This window comes from Canis lupus, chromosome 15 (assembly GCF_003254725.2).
Source record: "Canis lupus dingo isolate Sandy chromosome 15, ASM325472v2, whole genome shotgun sequence".
NCBI lineage: Eukaryota > Metazoa > Chordata > Mammalia > Carnivora > Canidae > Canis > Canis lupus.
The window spans coordinates 44,348,034-44,366,102 of NC_064257.1; the positions used below are offsets into that span (position 1 = coordinate 44,348,034).

Below are 18,069 nucleotides of genomic sequence, written 5' to 3' on the forward strand. Positions count from 1 at the left end.
CAAGCGATTAAGATAGTCGGCCAAAGATTCTTTTCCTTTTCTTTTTAAATCTCCCATTACTTTTTAAGATTTGCAAGGGGCTATGTAACCAATCGACATCTGCTTTTTGCTGCAATAAAGTGCTGCGCATAAGTTGCCATTTTAATGACCACAAAATAAAAGCTTTAAATAAGTATAAAGTTAGCCTCCTAGCAGGTTATATCTACCAGGCGTTAACAAAATGGAATACAGAATAATTAATAACATGGAGAATACCGCTATAGCCAGACGATCTGCAAACACAAGGGAAACTTCTCAGGGGCATGAATTGAACCGTAGGACTAAACAGCACCTTTTTTGTTGGGTCGTTATATGTCAAAGAGGTTGTGACAAAATTTTCAAACATACAGTCTACTCATTCCATATAAAAGGTACATTTTCTTCCTTTTATTTTACTCTTTTTTTTTGCAGATGAGAAACAAAAACTAGTGCAAGACCAAAGCACTGTGCAAAACTGCCGTTTCTTTTTTTTCTTTTTTTTTTTTTTTTTTTTTTTTTTTTTTAGTCTGAGCATTTATACCCAGAATTTATCCAAACCCCTTTAATCTCCTTGGCTGGATTTATCAACCATAAAATTTTTCACTCATACCATTTTTTTTTGCCTGCAAATGAACGGTAACCACTGAATTAATACATCATATATATATATATAAATATAGAAAATCATATATATATATATATATATATAATCTGCCCTTAAAAAATGATGCACTGTGTGTGTGTACCATACACATTGTATACGTATGGACACACACACACAAAACACACTTAAGTTTTGTGATATTGGCTGCAGTGCTGCGAGATATTTCTTCCAGAGCGGACTCTCGGTTCTCGCATCTTCATAACCAAGAAGATCTGAGCACAAGGTCTCTGGCGCTCAGTCGGAAATCTCAAGCAGCACTGTGGGTGTCTACCAGTCTTTCGTCGACTAAGCACCAGGCCCTACCACTCTGTAGCTATAAAATAGAGAGGGAAAGGTGATGAAGGAGCTTGGGGAGAGATTGTAATGGATGAGAGTTCTCATCCCAGGAGGGAAACAGAATGTTCATCGCTGTTAAGGAGGCCAGTACAAAGAAATGTGCAACAGAAATGTCATGGCACACAACACACGGCTTTCTCCTCCAGAATCCACGACACCATACACCCCATTCACCCAACAGAAAACGAAATGCACCAGTATATAAGCTTACAAGTGCTGATTGCTATTAAGGACACTCTCTTTAGGGTTTAACAAGACAAAATTCCTTTCAGATAAAAATACGGAAAAGGGCTGAGAATGGGAGTGGGTGGCTGGGGAGGCATGCCTCTGAAGGTAGAAGTATGCAGTAGGTCACCTCTGAAGATTGGATAAAGCAGCTTTCAGGTCAATGCAATAGGTATACACACAGAGCCAATTCTCTATTCCTTACTAAAGATATACAGTACACATGGTTCAGACCCAGGGGGTCTGTAGCTTTTGCAGCAACATACACCTGCTGGGGTTGTGTTTAAGTTTTGTGGGTTTTGTGTTTTTTGTTTTTGTCTCTGTCTCTTTGTTTTTGGTACAGAACACGGCTGCCCTCAGACAGTCTCTGCTCGTTCTCTTAGTCCGAGATAGGCGAGGAAGGAGTGTTTGGGGGAGGGGATGCTGGGCGGCGCAGTCTGAGGTCGGGGAGGGTGGAATGTGAGATCCAAGTGGTTCTTGGGGTACAACATCGTCAAGGGAATGAGATGGGCAAAATCCGAGTTCCGGTACTTGTCAAAGCGCACAGGGGAGCCGTTGAGGGCCAGAGCCTTGAAGGCCAGGTTGGGCTCTGAGCCACCGCCGTGTGCAGCCGACAGGGCCACGGTCTGCAGAGCCTGCGAGGCGGACATGACCGACAGGGGAGACAGGAGGCTCCGGGGGCTCCCGACAACGAGGAGCGGGGCCCCGGGGCCGGCTGGTTCCTTGGGGGCCGGACACGGGCCCTTCTTGTCCTCCTCGGGGCAGTCCCCACTCTGGTGCTTCTTGACGTGGCGGCTGAAGACGAAAGGGTGTGTGGTCTTGAACAGGCACTCCTCGCAGCTGAAGGTCTGGCGTGGGGCGTGCTTCAGCTTCTTGTGCAGGTTGAGATTGTCCTTTCGCTTGCAGCTGTAGCTGCACTGGTCACAGTGAAAGGGCCGCTCCCCGGTGTGGACGCGCACGTGCTCGATGAGCTTGTTGGCGGTCTTGGACAGGTAGCCGCACTGGTCGCACTTGTAGTGGTTGCCCAGGCGATGCTCCCGGGTGTGCGTCTCCAGCTCCAGCTGGTTGGCCTTCACCGTCTGGCAGATCCGGCACTTGTACTCCATCCTGTAGTGGGTCTTGAGGTGGCACTCCATGGCGGCGGGGCGGTTGGTGGAATAGATGCAGAGCGGGCACCTGCCGGGAGGGGGAGAGCAGGGAAACGGGGGATCAGCCGGGCCTGGCAGCGGCACCCAGCTGCTCCTCCCCTCCTCGCCGGCCTCCCCGCCTCCGCCCCCCTCCACCTCCAGACTCTGGGGCCTGGCCTGCCCCTACCCCTGCCCTGCCGCCTCTGGGGGGGGGGGGGTGTTAGGACCACCCTCTGGGCTTCTCTGCTGACAGAGCTATCCCCCCAAGGAGGAGCTCCGGCAAGGTGCCCTACCTACTGTGGGTCTTCTGGCTGGATCCCTGAGCACCAGCCCACAGGAAGGGGAGCAGAGAAAGTGCGGGGAACAAGTAAGCAGCGGCTCCCCTCCGACCTTCCGCCCACCCCATTCCCTGTTCCCGGGAGCCCACCCTGCACCCCCCAGACACAGCAGAGGTCTAGACCTCGTGACCTCCCCTCTAGATGGGAGCAACACAGAGAATCGACTTTTCATGCACCACACCAAGCACACGCAGAAAGGCTAAGAGTTTTGAAGAACAGCTTATAGGGGGAGAGCTACCTCCAGCAAACAGAAAGTCGTAGGGGTCAGAATCGTGCTTATTAAAAGGTGGTTAGGATGAGAAGGCCTGTGTGTGTGTGTGTGTGTGTGTGTGTACCTAAATCTGTACTCATGAGTCCTGTCTCCTACAGCCCTGGTTCTCCATCAAGGAAGGCAGCTGAGGACCAGGACCGGGCTTGGCAGAGGAAGGCCCACCCACCAGCCCATCGCTAATGAAGGAGGAGGGAGGGAGGCAGCTGCTATCCAGAGTCCAGAGACATTATTAAAACGGTATCACATCGTGGAAATAATAGTAATCCGGGTGGATCATAAATTCTCAGTGGGCAGGACCACATCTTACATTTCTTCTGCGTTCTCTGCAGTGCTCAATAGGCACTGATTCAGTACTGGATTGGTCTCTACACAAAATTTTGGCAGATTCTGGTCCCAGCTCCGTCACCTTATCGGGCTATAGCTGGATCTGCCCTGGGACAAAGCATGGGCCTCTCCGTGGCTCGGTTTCTCTACCCTATGCAGTGAGGCTATGCCACCCCCTGGCCTCCTGGCTGTCCAGAGGGGCTAGGAGGAGCAGTGAGGGCATGTTTACAGATTTTGCTGAGCTTCTCTTTTGGAAGCTGCAAGGCTCAAGTTGGTGGCTGAAATGATAGCTGTAGCGTGTTTGCTCTCTTTACAAAAAGAATGCAGATGCAAAAGTGGCTGCCTCAGCTCTGGCTTGGCACCTGCAGGGCAGGGGCCCAGGAGTGAAATGTCCCCTGAGGGTCTGGAGAGGTGTTCAGCAGAGCCCAACACAACCAAGTGCACCGTGCACTGCTCCTCAGCGCCAAGCTCGCCGTTAGCCTTTGAACCTCAGCTCACAGAAGAGTGCACACGAGAGAAATATAAAGCCCATTCCCAGGTCAGGTGCACACACAACCCCTACGCCAAGCTGGGCCTTACCTAGAGGAGTCTGAAACTCACCACTGTCCTGAGCTACGGCAAAAGAAAAATAATAGTATAATCTTATTTGATCTGCATTATGAACAGGATATAGAGTACAAGCAGTTCCATCACAGAAAAGCAATTTAGACATCGGCAGTCCGTTTCATTTTAAGAACATTTCTGTGACCCACAGCTCAATCTTTCTTCCGCTGCTCAGGCAAAGTGCTAAGGGTTTTCCGTGCTCCCATTATTTATTGTAAAGACACTCTCTCAGCCAAATTAATTCTCTGATATAGCAAAGGGAAAACAAAACAAAACAAAACAAAGACTCACTGTATAGCCAGAAGGCATTATCAATTTTTTCAAAGTATTCTTCTACTTGGTCATCCTAGAACATAAACTATTACACAGGGGACCGTTAGCACCACACCGGAAGTGTCTGGACTGGCAAAAGCATCAGCATTCACTGTGCATTCTCCCCAATGGGACGGAGGCTTGGGACTCCGTAGGTCCCCAAGGAAGGGCTAACTGACGAAGCCACAACTGGCAGGGGCCGCAGAGTTAATGGGTGTGATGGGGCTGCTGGGAAAGGGCAACGAGCTCTAGTCCAACCACAGAAATACCTTTTTTTTTTTTTTTTTTTTTTTTTTTTTAATAAGAGTATACAAGTATTTAGAAAGGGACAGTGGGAACAAACCAAATCAGATTCCCAAATAAGCTCTTGCTGGGCATTTCCCATTTACTGGCTGGCTTGAATTATAATCTCCCCTCCCCCATCCCTGCAAACCTCCCCTCCCTCTCCCACCTAAGTGCCCCCAAGTATGAAAGAAAATAGAATTTGACAGTCAGTGCTGCTCATTGACTCCTCTGTGTGGGAAAATTTTTGAGGAGGGTGCCTCTGACCAGGCAGGAGCCTGGAGGGGTCAACCCTGAACTGCCCCAACACTTGACCCACAGGATCCTTTTGGGGTCTCTCCATCCCTTGCCCATTTAGAAGAGTCATGCCAACCTCTCTGGCAATTTGTTAGTTTCAAAGATAAAAATGTTTAAAAACAAGAGGTTTTTTTTTTTCTTGTGTTAAGTAAAATATAAATTTTCATTCCTTTAATTACATGATTATTGCAACTAAACAGGAATAATTGTGCCTTGAAACTTGGGTGTCTTTGTGTACTAAACGACATATGCTTCTTTCTCTACTAGATCATAAATGCTTTGTGAACAGGGGCTGATTAGAAGAATCATTGGGAAGATTAAATTCTGCTAGTGCTAGGACATACATTTCCTGAGGGTAGAAATTATGTTTTATTCCTCGTTTGCCCTTCAGCGCCTATTATCAAGCCAGACACACCGTGCGTTTGGTAATAACTGACGGGTCTCACTTCAGACCAGAGGGCTTCTTGCAAATATTGGTTAATGATAATGCTTGTTGTCTAGGTCTTTGGGGATCTGTGAATAACGTGTGCCTGGCGATGTCAGATCTCATGAAAGCTAGTGAGGGAGATCCCAATTGCCGCTCCTGGGAAGCCATAAGGCATGTTTGCAGGAAGACATGAGACACATGATCTCTGCCTGAAAAACACTGCTTCCTGCCTGTTCAGAAAGGCAAGGGTCCAATATTTGGGGGTGGGGTGCAGATGGGGTTGTTGTAATGCTTGTTTAAAAAGATATATGGCAAGTTATCTTAAAAAATAGAGGTGGTAAAGTGCTGTGACAGTGTAATGGTTTACACTTGGGGACACTAACCCCTGAGTCCATAAAATCAAGTCTGAACAAAACTTAAGCAGTATAGGATGAGTCGATCCCCTGCATGCTGAGCTGCTCCGACAGGTCTTCTTGCTTGCCAGGAATCCTGGGAAATTTGTGAAATGGATTCTCCTGCTGCGTCTGCTGACCCCCTGGGGAACAGGTCTGATTCATGTCCAGCTAAAGGTAGCAGAGGTGCCTAACTAACTAGCCCCATGCCAAGCTCTCCCTTCTTCATGACCCAAAACCTTCAGGGGAGGGGGTAAGGGAGGGATGGGGGAGGGTATTTAATAACAACACAGTAAAAGGTTTTGTACTTGCTTTCCTTACTTGAGCCCACCGGTGGGGACAGTGTGGCATTTCTTATGCTCCAGCAACTGTTCAGGTGTCTTCATGAACTTGTGGCACACGTCACACTCAAACATCCGGGTGATGAGGTGTATCTGCAGATGGCGCTCAAACATGTTCTTCGTCTTGCAGACAAAGTTGCAAAAAACGCATTCGAACCCTGAAAGGACGGGAGCTGGGTTGTATTGTACAGGGGGGCGGTGGGGGGGCTGTGCAGCATGGGGCAGAGGGACAGGAGGGCAGGAGTGGGACAGACATCTCCTGGTTTCTCTTCTTCTCAGCTATACCCTTTCAGGCACTGTTCCCTGCATCTCTGTGGTAAAGGAGTTAAACATACAGCTCCAGAATCAATGCCACACTGCCCATCCATCCACCCCATATTTGGATGCAAATCAAGCCAAAAGAAATGAGAATTTTAGGTGACAGCAATATGCTGTTCCTAGGCCTAATGTCTGTTTTCCAACATCACTCCTCAAGGGTTTATTTTTAAGTAGGCCAACCCACCTCCTCCCTTACCTTTCTCTGGCTTTTCGTCACTATTCACTGAGGGCTGGCTCCCAGGCACAACAGAGATGACCAGCAGGTTGTTCCCACTCTTGTTTTTCTGAGAGCTGTCTGAATCATCTTTGCTGTTGGCTGAATCACTCAGAGCTGAGAGGGAGGATGAAGAGGGGCTATTTGATTCACTGGGGGTCTTCCTGTCTTCTCCTGAAACAAACACAAACCCCCCCAAAAAAACCCAGGTCTGTTATTTGGGAGATGATAACACTCTAATAATAGCAATTGGGGGTGGGAGAATTGGGTCTCATGACTACACCATCATTTAGGGAACACAGGTGAGCTTTTCAGTGGTCCCAGGCACCACTGGGATCCTACTTCCCCCTCATCTACACACTTGATGACACCTGTGATACCTGGGAAGTCTGTAATGCTTTAAACACATTATCTCATTTTATCTTCTCAAAAATCCAATGAGACACAACTGTTATCACTCCCATTTTACAGATGAGGGGCAGGGGTGGCACAGTCAGGGTAACTGGCCTATGTCACATGCTAGGAAGTGGTGGAGCAGAGATTTCAGATGGTTCGACTCCAAGATCCATGTCTTCATCAGGGCACTGGATTCTCCCTCAAAACCAGAAGTAAACCAGTCAGTAGGCCATTAAAATCCAGTGTCAGGAGACTAATGATTCCACTCAAGATGAAGTGCCAGAGACTGGATTTACTACTGCTACTGAAATAACTAAAACAAAACCAGACAAACTATATCAAACAATAGTTGTTCCCCCCTCCCCCAAACAATAGTTTTTACAGCACTGGACATCAGACACTGAAGACTGATCCCTGAGAGACAGGAAAGAGGTGGTCCACTTCCTGCCTTGAGAGATTTTACTTTCCTAGGCTGCAGTGCAGGGATGGGGAACTGCCCGTCAGATTCATATTGAATTGAGAGGACAGTGCTGAGGGCCTGGGGAGATCAATATGGCTAGATTGGCAGGGCAGGGTACCAGAGGGCAGAGAGCTGTACAGAGGAAGAACTCAAAGACCTGCAGAGGGTCCCCCATGAGTAATTCAGCAGAGTAGGGACCAGAGCACACGTGTGAGAAAACCACCCAAGGCTGCAGGGAAAAAAGTCATGTGAAAGGCTTGGAAAACACTGCTGTTTCCATTAGTAGCCAGATTAGAAAGACTTGCTATTCTCAAGGCATTGGGTAGGAAACTGAGGAAGATCTCTTAGGAGTGGGTAATGATCGGCGCTACTTGGATCACTGCTCCAGACCTGCCTGACAAGCCACAAAAGCAAAATCCAAAGGAGTCAAATTTTCCAAGTGATTAACTGCATCCTAAAACAAAGGTCAAGAATTTTTATGGGAATATAAAATATCCAGCACCCAGCAAGGCAAATCACTATGTTTGACATTCAAACAAAGATTAGCAGGCATGCCCAGAAACAAGAAAACACAACCCAAAACAGGGAGAAAAACCAACCAGTTAAAACTGACCTAGAACTGACACAGCCATTAGAATTTGCAGTCAAGGGCATAGGCACAATTATAACTATATTCTATAGATTCAAAATGTTAAATAGAGATATGAAAGATATAACAAAATAACAAAGATCTAAATCAATTTCTAGAGATGAAAATTATGTCTAAGATGAAAAGTACACTGGATGGGATTACCAGCAATTTCAACATGACAGAAGATTAATGAACCTTGAAGATAAATAACACTGATAGAAATTATCTGCAATGAAACGGGGGGGGGGGTAGTATAAAAATGAAAAGTACATCAGTGGATTATGGGGTGCCTTCAGGTAGCTTAATATAACTGGAGTCCCTGACCAGGTGGAAAGGGCAGAAAAATCTGAAAGAGTGAAAACTTTTCTATACTTGAGGAAAACCATAAACCTCAGATCCAAAAGGCAAAACGAATCCCATGCATAAGAAAGATGAAATCTACAGCAAGGGATATCATAATCCAATTGCTCAAAACCAGTGATAAAGAAAATATCCAAAAAGGCAGCCTGAGGAAGAAGGATACATTCTGTGTAAAGGAACAAAAATAAGGATGACAGCAGATTTCTCACTGGAAACAATGCAAGTGAGAAGTAGTGGAGCGCCATCTTTAAAGTGCTGAAAGGAACAACTGTCAATCTGAGATCTCATACCATGTGAAAATGTATTTCAAAAAATGAAGCTTCCCTCCCCACCCCAAAAGCAGGAAGAATTCATCACCAGCAGACTAGAATTACAAAAAAAATTCAAAGAAATTTTTAAGGCAAAAGAAAAATGACATGAAATGTAAAAAGTGAATCTACACAAAAGAATGACAAGCACAGGAAATGGCAACTATATGGATTAAATACATGAGGTTTTCTTATTTAAATCTCTAAAAGATAAGAGTAATTTTGTTAAAGAACAATGTAATATAGGGTTTATAACATATATAAGTATTTGACAGTGATAGCATAAAGGCTGGGAGAGGAGACAGGGAAGTATGTTTTTGTCAGGCTCTTACACTGCACCCAAAATGGTATTATATCACTTGAACCTGACTGTAATGAAAACAACGTATGTTATGCACCCCAAATAACAGGAGGGCTCTACGTTGTTCATGGTTTAGAAGACTTGATATTGTTAAGATGTCTGTTCTCCCCAAACAAAATCGAAGCAGTCCCATCATTTTAGGTTAGGGTAGGAAATATGGGGAGACTGTGCATCAGTTCCCTTCAAAACAGTCAATTAAGTAAATCTAGTCATTGTAAACTCTAGAAATGAACTTTATTAGGAGATTAAAAAATAAGTCATATATTATATATGGGCATTAAAAAATCCAGAAGTAAACAAAGCTGATGGTGGTTACAGCTAGTGCGTGAAATCATCGGCGGTATGTTTGTTTTCTTTTATTTGGTTTTCAAAATTTTCTAGAGGGACCATAAATCACTTGTCCAATTTAAAACAGTTTTTAAAAAGAGGAAGGAAAAAATATTTACCCTCTTGCAATGTTTCCAAGTCTTGTTCCTGGCAGAACTGAACTTGGTTCCTGGACAGACACTGTGACCTCACTCACTGACCCACAAGGAGGGATGGAATACGCCTTTGAAGTATAGGAACCTCCCCATCTCTTGGTACAAGTCTCTTACCAGTCTCTTACCTAAATATATAACCAGGGTAGTCACATTTTGTAGACAAACAGAATATGTTTGGTGGGGGACCTGAGTCTATTGCTTCATCAAATCCATCATCTAAGGTGGGTCTTATCCATAGAATCTTGCAAGTGATGATTTTAAATTAGTTTTTAGAATCAAAGCCTATAATTTTAATTACCATCTTTAGCAATAGCTAAGTATCCTCAGGCTTAAAGCACTGGGGAAAGCTGCCTAAATTAATAGATGTACCAATATACAGGTGCCACGGCAGCCGTTCTGTGATTCGGCATGGGGAAAGAGCCACGGCAGCTCAAGTTGGAATCCTTAGCCCCACCGCTTCCTCTGCTCTCACTCCTGTAGGCTGTGACCCGGGGTGCCCTTGTCAACTCAGTCCATGGCTCACTTCGATCCAAGCGGTCATTCACTTTCAGCAGCACACAGATTCTTGGTGAAGGACATCTGTGCACAGGTAATGCAACCTCATACTTCAGGACAGCCAGCTAAAGAGAACTTAAAACTAAATCTTTCATAATCTAAAATGACACCAAATGATAAATTGAGACTATAAAAATTACCCATTGTCTTGCTGCCTCAATATAAACGTCATATTTTTGATATACTTCTTTTTATATTTTTTAGAAGTAAGCATATCTGTTTTAAAATTGTTGCCATTAATTGCATAGTAGTTAAGAATAAGGACTTCAGATCCAGAATACCTGAGTTTGAATGCTGCCCGTACCACTTAATGGCTGAACGACTTAAGACAAGGGATTTAATTTAGTGCCTCAACGATCTCATCTTAAAAATGGGGATAATATCAGCAGCTTCATATGTTTGTTGTAAGGGTTAAATGGGTTTTTATACATACAGCACCAAGAACAATGCCTAGCTCATTGCAAACATTATAGAATGCATTATTATTATAAAATATAACATAAGTAATGATAACAATAATGAACACTTCGTGTTTTCCCATGCTGTTTTATATACCCGGCACATAGTTGGCTCTCAAAAAATTTATGAAAGTAATTATAAAGGGGATCCCTGGGTGGCTCAGCGGTTTGGCGCCTGCCTTTGGTCCAGGGTGTGATCCTGGAGTCCCAGGATCGAGTCCCACGTTGGGCTCCCGGCATGGAGCCTGCTTCTCCCTCTGCCTGTGTCTCTGCCTCTGCCTCTCTCTCTCTCTCTCTCTCTCTATGTCTATCATGAATAAATAAATAAAATCTTAAAAAAAAAGAAAATAATCATAAATTAATGGTTTCAAAAGGTAGTATTGGAGCACCTGGGTGGCTCAGTCATTTAAACATCCAACTTTTGGTTTCGGCTCAGGTCATGATCTCAGGATCATGAGATCAAGTGCCAGGTCAGGCTTCATGCTCGGTGGGGATCCACTTCTCTCCCTCTCTATCCCTCTTTGCTCACATGCTCATGCTCTTTCTCTCAAATATATTTTATTTTTTTTAATTTTTTATATTTTTAAAATATTTTATTTATCTATTCATGAGAAATACAGAGAGAGGCAGAGACACAGGCAGAGGGAGAAGCAGGCTCCATGCAGGAGCCCAATGTGGGACCTGATCCTGGGACCCCATCCAGGACCCCTGAGCCCCCCTGCTGAGCTCAACTGCTGAGCCAGCCAAGTGTCCCTAAATATATCTTTTTAAAAAAATAAATGATAGCATCATATCCATGGGGTAGACTTATCCTACACTACTGAAAATATTGCCTTAAAATTGAATTTTATTATTTATTTTTTAAAAGATTTTATTTATTCATGAGAGACACAGAGAGAGAGAGGTGGAGACACAGGCAGAGGGAGAAGCAGGAGGGAGCCTGATGCAGGACTCGATCCCAGGACCCTGGGATCATGACCTGAGTCAAAGGCAGATGCTTAAGCACTGAGCCACCCAGGTGCCCTAAAAGTGAATTTTAAGTGAATATTATTAGTATTTCAGGGGTGCCTGGGTGGCTCCCTTGGTTGAGTGGCCAACTCCTGATCTCAGTTCAGGTCATGATCTCAGGGTGCTGGGATCGAGCTGGCCCGAATTGGGCTCTGCACTCAGCAAGGAGTCTCCTTGAGATTCTCTCTCCCTCTGCCCCTCCCCCTGCTTGTTCATGCATGCTTTCTCTCTAAAATAAATAAATGTCATTAAAAAAAGAAAGTTACAAATCACATGTAACTCCTTAAAAAAGAGAGAAAAAAATTAATATTCCATTGGTTGATATTTTCCCCCTATAGACAGACTCCCAGAAGGACTACAGAGTTACAGGCATTTTCAAGTCACTTGGTCTATACCACCTAATGAGTTTTCAAATGTTCTCCCACTCTGTAGGGTCATGGCCATAAGAGTATCAGCAGCATCCAGTGACCATGGGTGACACTGTAAAACACACTCCTAATGCAATCGGTGAAACATAAACCACTCTTGAGTTTTAATTTGATGGCTAGTGAGGTTGAATATTTTTCCTTATGTTGAGTGGTTAGCTTTTATTTCTTTTTTTTGTGTGTGTATTGACGGTTTTTATCCTTTTGTAAATTCTTCACTTAGAGACCTAAAGTGTTTCCTACCAGTTTATATGACATTTCTACGTAGCAAATATATCAGCCTTTGTCATTTTTACCAACACATTTTTCAGACTGGTTTTTCTTGGTTTTGTTTTCCTTCTCTTTTCCTTTTCTTTTGCAAATAGAAGACGATATATTTATGCATCAAATCTCTTGATTCTTTTCTTTTCCCATTTCTTGATTCACTTAAGCTTTCACAAATCCTTCTCACTCTGGAAGTTTGATAAACATTTAATTTGCTTCAAGCGTTTCTAGGGCTGATTTGTTAATGGGGATTGTGTAAGTTGTCGGATACTTATTTTGGTGTTGGTGTGAAGTGAAGGTATTGATGGTTGTATTTTCCAAATAGCTATTCAGATTCCTCAATGCTGTTATTGCAACATTGAAAAATTGCAGCAAAATCTGCGTTGAGGAAATCAGGAAAACCAGAGGGAATATTTTTCCCTTGTTGATGTTCTCTGCAGACACAAGGAGCCAGGGAGTGGGAGCAAGAGGGTAAGGAGGGGTCACTGAGAAGAAACTACCTAGACAGAGGGCAGTTCCTCAGGTGCCCACTCAGCAGCACCCTGTTCACAAATGTGCCCTGGGTGAGAGTAGCCAGGAAGGAAGTACAGAAAGCACATGGATTCTGTGGGAGACAAAGCTCATCCTGTAGATCACAGCTTCACGTCTGTAACAAGAAAGCACCACAGATTTCTTGACTATTTCACTGAAATAATAGGTGCCCATTCCTAGGACAGGGAAATCAAGTCGGATGACAAGGTCCATAGAATTATAGAATCTTATGCCTGTTGGGCATCCCTTGCACATTCAAAAAGTCAAGGAATGGATGGAGGCCCAGAGAAGTTAAAATGAATTTCTGGAAGTGCAGCGCCTATTTATGCTACCATGGGGTCTAGAATTAGGATCTAGAATTCAAAGCATGTTTTCCTCCATTCCAAGGAACTACTTCCACATAGATTATAATGCATAAGTCTCTCAGGGTTTGATAAGGGCCTCATCAGAATAATTTTCTTGCTTAGCACACACAAGCATGTGTAAATGTGCTTGCACACACATATTCATCCACTGAATGAACGTTTGTTTCCACTTACACAGTGCAGGCACTGGTCCAGGTGCCTGAGAGACAGCAGCAACTTAGATAGGCTTCCTATTCTCAGGAATATGGAGTATAATATGTATCATGTAGCATATATACTGCCTTGTATCATAACTTTGTAATCATACAGCTTATTAATGAACCGATGACGATCGACGTATCTTGGGTCAAACTCAAACACTTCAACAGCAACTAAATAAATGCAAGAAACTCTCATTGTTGAAGACCATTAGCTTATAAAAGCGGTCAGCAAATTATAGCCCTAGATTTGGCCAAATCTAGCCTCCTGTTTCTGTAAATAAAGTTTTATTGGAACAGTGCCAGGCTCGCTTTTTTGTGTATTGTCTACACTACTTTCAAATTCCAATTCATTCCAATGAATGTAGTGACAGAAACTGTATGGCCTGAAAGCCTAAAATGTTCACTATCTGGCCCTTAAAAAAAAAAAAAGAAAGAAAAAGAAAAAACAAAACAAAACGCAATTCTGAGTTTCCCTGGCTAAAAAAAAAAACCTATAAAAAGGTTATAACCTTATTCCCTAATAGCAGCACTGTTCAAGGCTTCTACTGTATTGAAAAAGCAACTTCTTTAGTGCATTTCACTCCGGTCTCTGTGCTAACAAACGAGGATATTCTTCCCAGGTAGACAAGGAGCCCTACCACCTCGGAGGGAACAAGATGTCTCTGTTTCTTGTGGCCATGAGCGTGTTTGCACTGGTTACTTGTGAATGTGAGGTTTTCATCCGTGACAATCAAGTGATTCTAAATCCAACTGCTTCCCAGCCATTATGGTTTCTATGGTTTCCTTGAGGCGGGTGGTGGCCGAGGAGCTGGAGCCTGGTGGGGGAGGAGGAAGGTTCCTGAGCGGCCTCAGGCCAACCTGGGGTGTGGAAAGGGCTGGCAGAATGGGAGAGTCGCGGAAAGGAGGGAAAAAAATATCTGAAAAGCCGGTAGCACTGGAGGAGGGGCGGCCTTTGCCTCCGTTAGCCACTCCCGAGACTGCTGCTTCCCTTGGTCTTTGACGCGGGTTCCCGCTCGCCCGCCGCCCCGGCGCGACCGCGACGGCGGCTCGAGCCCATAACCGACTGGGAAGCGGCGCCTCCGCAGCCCTCCAGTCACCGCCGCCCGACGCGGCAAAAGCGAGCTTTCACCGCTGCGGCTCCACGTCACCAAAGCGTCACCAAAGCGTCACCAAAGCGGCGGCTACGGCCCAGGGAGGCCTCAGGGCTGCGAGCGGCGCGGGGGGCGGGGCGCGCGAGCACGTGCGGACGTCGCTGCCGTCCCCGGCGCCCGCCCTCGCGAGAGAACCGCGCGGTGACGTCACAGCGGGACCTTCGCGGAACCGAGGTCAACCAGGCGGCGGGAGCCCTAGCGAAGGCGGCCCCTGCCCGCGCCTTGGCCCCGCGGGCTCGTCGCAGGGATGCGGCGCTCGGGCCCCGAGCAGCCCCGACAGGCGGCCTGTCCCAGCAGCCGCGGCGCGGCGCGGAGGGTCGCGTCTGGGCTGCCGGCCGGGGCAGCGGGCTCCCTTCTGGAAAGCCGCCGCCACGGAATGCGGGAGCGGCGAGGCCGGGTGCCCCGCGGGACGCTCGAGGCTGGGGGCGTCGCCTACGACGAGGACCCCGGGGAGGGCCACGCCGCCGGCTCAGCACCGCCCAGCGACGCGGGAGCCTGGGGCGTCCGGAGGCCGTGGCCCTGCGGCCGCAGAGCAGCGGGGCTCTGCCACCCGGGGCCTTCGCTGGGAGGGAGAAACGGCCCGGGTCGCGTGGTGATAGGGATGCTTCTGCCCGCGCGGGCGTGCAGGCCAGGAGGGCGGACAGTGACGGTCACCTGTGTGCTTGGTGCCAATGTGAGCCTTCATCTCTGCTTCCTCCATGGTGACGAAGTCACAGGCGGTGCAGCAGATGGAAAACATCCACTGCTCCTTGTCCACGTGGAGTGACATGTGGCTGACAAACTGGACGTTGAGCTCAGTCTCAAATCCACACACGTGACAGCTAAATGAGGGGATGAAAAAAGAAAAAAAAAAAAAAAAACAACGGAGAGTGAGAGGAGTGAGGCTTTGTGGTACGCTCAGAAAACTGGACTTTGCACACGTTTCTCCTCCCGCCAAAAGGTTTTTGCATTAGAAAATTCTCCCGCCTTCTGGGACGGCTCTGAAGTGGTCACCGTGCCAAGTGGACTAAGCGCCAGCATAACGTAACAATCCCATACATGCTATAATGATGCTAAATAATCATAAAGATAATTAAAAATCAGAGATTCCAGATGCTGCACATCACCTTACTGATTCCTCTGGGCAAGGGGATGCGGCGCAGCCTTGCCAAGATGTTAGCAGCGGTGATACACTCATAAATTCCGAGCACCCCGCATACCCGGTGAGCCTCTCTCTGGCCCCGGAAACCTTCCGTGTAGGACCGAAGGCACGTGCAAGTCCTCGGATGGCACTGCAAGCAGGAGCAACTCCTGTCTGACAATTCCTGATAGAAGCCACCCATCCACGGGGACATTTCATGAAAATGCAAGTTTCCATCAGTCTGTATGGTCTACGTCTTGGGCAAGATGCTGAACCTTGGGATCATCTAGCAACCAAACCAAATATGGATTCGCGGTCGAATGTGGAAGGGAAATACAGCATTTCAGGTGCTGAAGACAATACGACTGGGGAAAATAGGCAATGCTTTCAGGGCGATTTCCTCAGAGTTTCAGATTTATTTTCCCTACTCTTTTCCTCCTCAAGACAATTCTCAGGAAGCGGCAAGGTGTTCTGTTACAAAGGTAGAAACTTCCCAGCTGCACAAACCTAAAAGCTAATAATTCCCAGAGCCCTGTCACTCTCCGGAGTTCCACCCCAGAAAGCCACCTCCAAGACCATGTCCCTTTCAATTAATCCTACTGGGGCCACCCAAGCCAGAGAGGAGTCAGCGCCGCTTCCCGGTTCAGCCTCAGCAGAGCAACTATTAAAGCGAAGGTTGGCACGGAGACGGAGAAGCAGCATCTCATCACCTGTGCCCTAGCACACAGGCAGGGAGTGTGCAGGAAAGTCGGGGAAGGTTCCATTCACAGCTCACCTGTAATAATAAGGGTGCTTCTTCCCATCACTGCCTTCAGAGGTGACGGCGCTGACAATGTCCTCAGTGTCCGTACTCACCAGCTTCACCGAGTGGACGGTCAGGTGCTGGTTAAGGTTCGCACGGCACTTAGCAGCATAGGGGCACAAGTGGCATTTGTATTTTCTTTCCTCTGGGGGAGAAGGAAGAGGAGAAAACCCAAACCGCTCTCAAAAATGAAAACCCAACACCTTGCAAGAGACTACTTAACGCTATCAAGCTCGGGGGAGTTCAAATCTCTTTGCAGACGGCCACAGAGGGAACACCTTGGAACTGTAGTCTCTAAAAGTCATTATGCAGCAGCTCACTGCTGGATTAGTACTTTCAAAGATAAAGTCCCAGGGCAACTGGACCATCTCCTTTTTTCCTAGACACCCATAGGTCCCTCTTCTTGATAAGGGGAGCCCCCTAGGAGTAAAAGAATATTGTGTATGTGTGACTGTGTGTGTGCACATGCTCCCCACGTATCTGCCGAGGGTGGGCGCTTAGCTGTGGAAAGGAGAATGGAACACAGCCTTCCTGGGACTGGTGTAAGAGAAGCCTCATCATTTTCCCTAAGCTCCAGGCCTAGGTCAGCCAAGAAATAAAAAACTAATGAAATTAAAGGGGGGAAAATGACTCGTGTGAAATAATTTAATGGGAAATTTTCATTTTACGTAAATAAAATTAAAAATTTCAATTAATTTCTTAATGAAAAACCTCTCGTAAAACTGACAACGTTTCAGGGCTCTTTCCAGAGTGGCATTCTGAATTCATTCGATTAATCAAGCAAATTATAGTAAAAGGAGCGGGCTTTGCTTTCATTGTGCAGATAAAGGTAGCAGGCGGTAGCAGAAAAAGCAAGGAGCAACTTCATTTTCTTTCCCGGATTCTTACTTTGTATTTCTGGGCTTGCCTTTACAAAATGCCCGTCTTACTCACCTCACAGCAAAGAATGAGGAAAAAAGTTTTTCTCATCATTATTACTATGGGGGGTGTCCCACATGTTAAGTGCTGGTGGCCTGGGGCTTGGCAGGGCAGGGGAGGACCCCCACAGTGAAGATAAAATACAGTCCTTTCTTCTGGGGGAGGAGGAACTTATTTTTGTTGCATTAATTAAGTTACTATTTATTCCTCCTTTATCCTGTCTTAATTTGGTTGCCTTCCCTTTCACAACACGGAGAATCAGCCACATTTCTCTACTATTACATGAAGGTAAAGATAGCAACAGTTTCTCCACCAGCTGCTCTGTCCCTCTGCTGCTCCCATTTACCACTCTAGGATGAAACCAGTAAGATGGGGTGTGTCCCCATCCCCTGCACCCTCAAGATGACAGCAGTACATTACTTAAGAGTTCGAGAACTTTACCTACACGAGCCCACATGTATCTTTTCTCATCCATCCTACTTTCAATATAAATAAAAACCTTTTCCGGGGCCTTAGTTTGAACGTGCCAGGACAGAAACATTTCCACCATTTTCTGTTATAATCCTCTAGAGAAACTCAACTTGTTGAGAAGAGAAAAGCTGGGTGATCCAGAGTGCAGAAAACAGGAGTGAGGACCTGACTCACCTGTGTGCAGCGAGAGATGTCGGGACAATGTCTGCTGGCGGCCAAACACTTTCCCACACACATCACAGGGGAAAAGCTGGTCATTGAATTTCCAAGATGGCAATCCGTTTCCTGCCTCTAGTACTATCTTTTCTGTTTCT

General features: G+C 46.2%; 1 protein-coding gene and 1 non-coding gene across 27 annotated transcripts in view; one reads left to right on the forward strand and one right to left on the reverse strand.

The window, feature by feature from the left end:
- The window catches only part of LOC112654370 (uncharacterized), a 100,216-nt gene that overhangs the window by 46,397 nt on the left and 35,750 nt on the right, over positions 1–18,069 (forward strand). For 6 of the 19 annotated variants that reach the window (XR_007402294.1, XR_004805395.2, XR_007402292.1 and 3 more), the window contains 2 exons: positions 3,078–3,216; positions 9,968–10,751. This is a non-coding gene — a transcript (uncharacterized LOC112654370). Of the gene's footprint in view, positions 1–2,638; positions 2,738–3,077; positions 3,217–9,866; positions 10,760–18,069 lie in introns of those variants that run through there. The other 13 variants (XR_007402291.1, XR_007402293.1, XR_007402303.1 and 10 more) reach the window with 9 other exon arrangements.
- Positions 500–18,069, reverse strand: part of ZNF827 (zinc finger protein 827) — a 166,937-nt gene continuing 149,367 nt past the window's right edge. Inside the window, exons 9-15 of one of the 8 annotated variants that reach the window (XM_025438835.3) lie at positions 17,930–18,067; positions 16,340–16,511; positions 15,099–15,265; positions 6,472–6,663; positions 5,938–6,115; positions 4,198–4,264; positions 2,279–2,419 (exon numbers count right to left, since the gene is read on the reverse strand). In XM_025438835.3, the coding sequence (XP_025294620.1) occupies positions 4,240–4,264; positions 5,938–6,115; positions 6,472–6,663; positions 15,099–15,265; positions 16,340–16,511; positions 17,930–18,067 (872 nt within the window). In that variant the 3' untranslated portion in view covers positions 2,279–2,419; positions 4,198–4,239. Of the gene's footprint in view, positions 2,420–3,209; positions 4,265–5,924; positions 6,116–6,471; positions 6,664–15,098; positions 15,266–16,339; positions 16,512–17,929; positions 18,068–18,069 lie in introns of those variants that run through there. The other 7 variants (XM_025438836.3, XM_025438838.3, XM_035699417.2 and 4 more) reach the window with 7 other exon arrangements.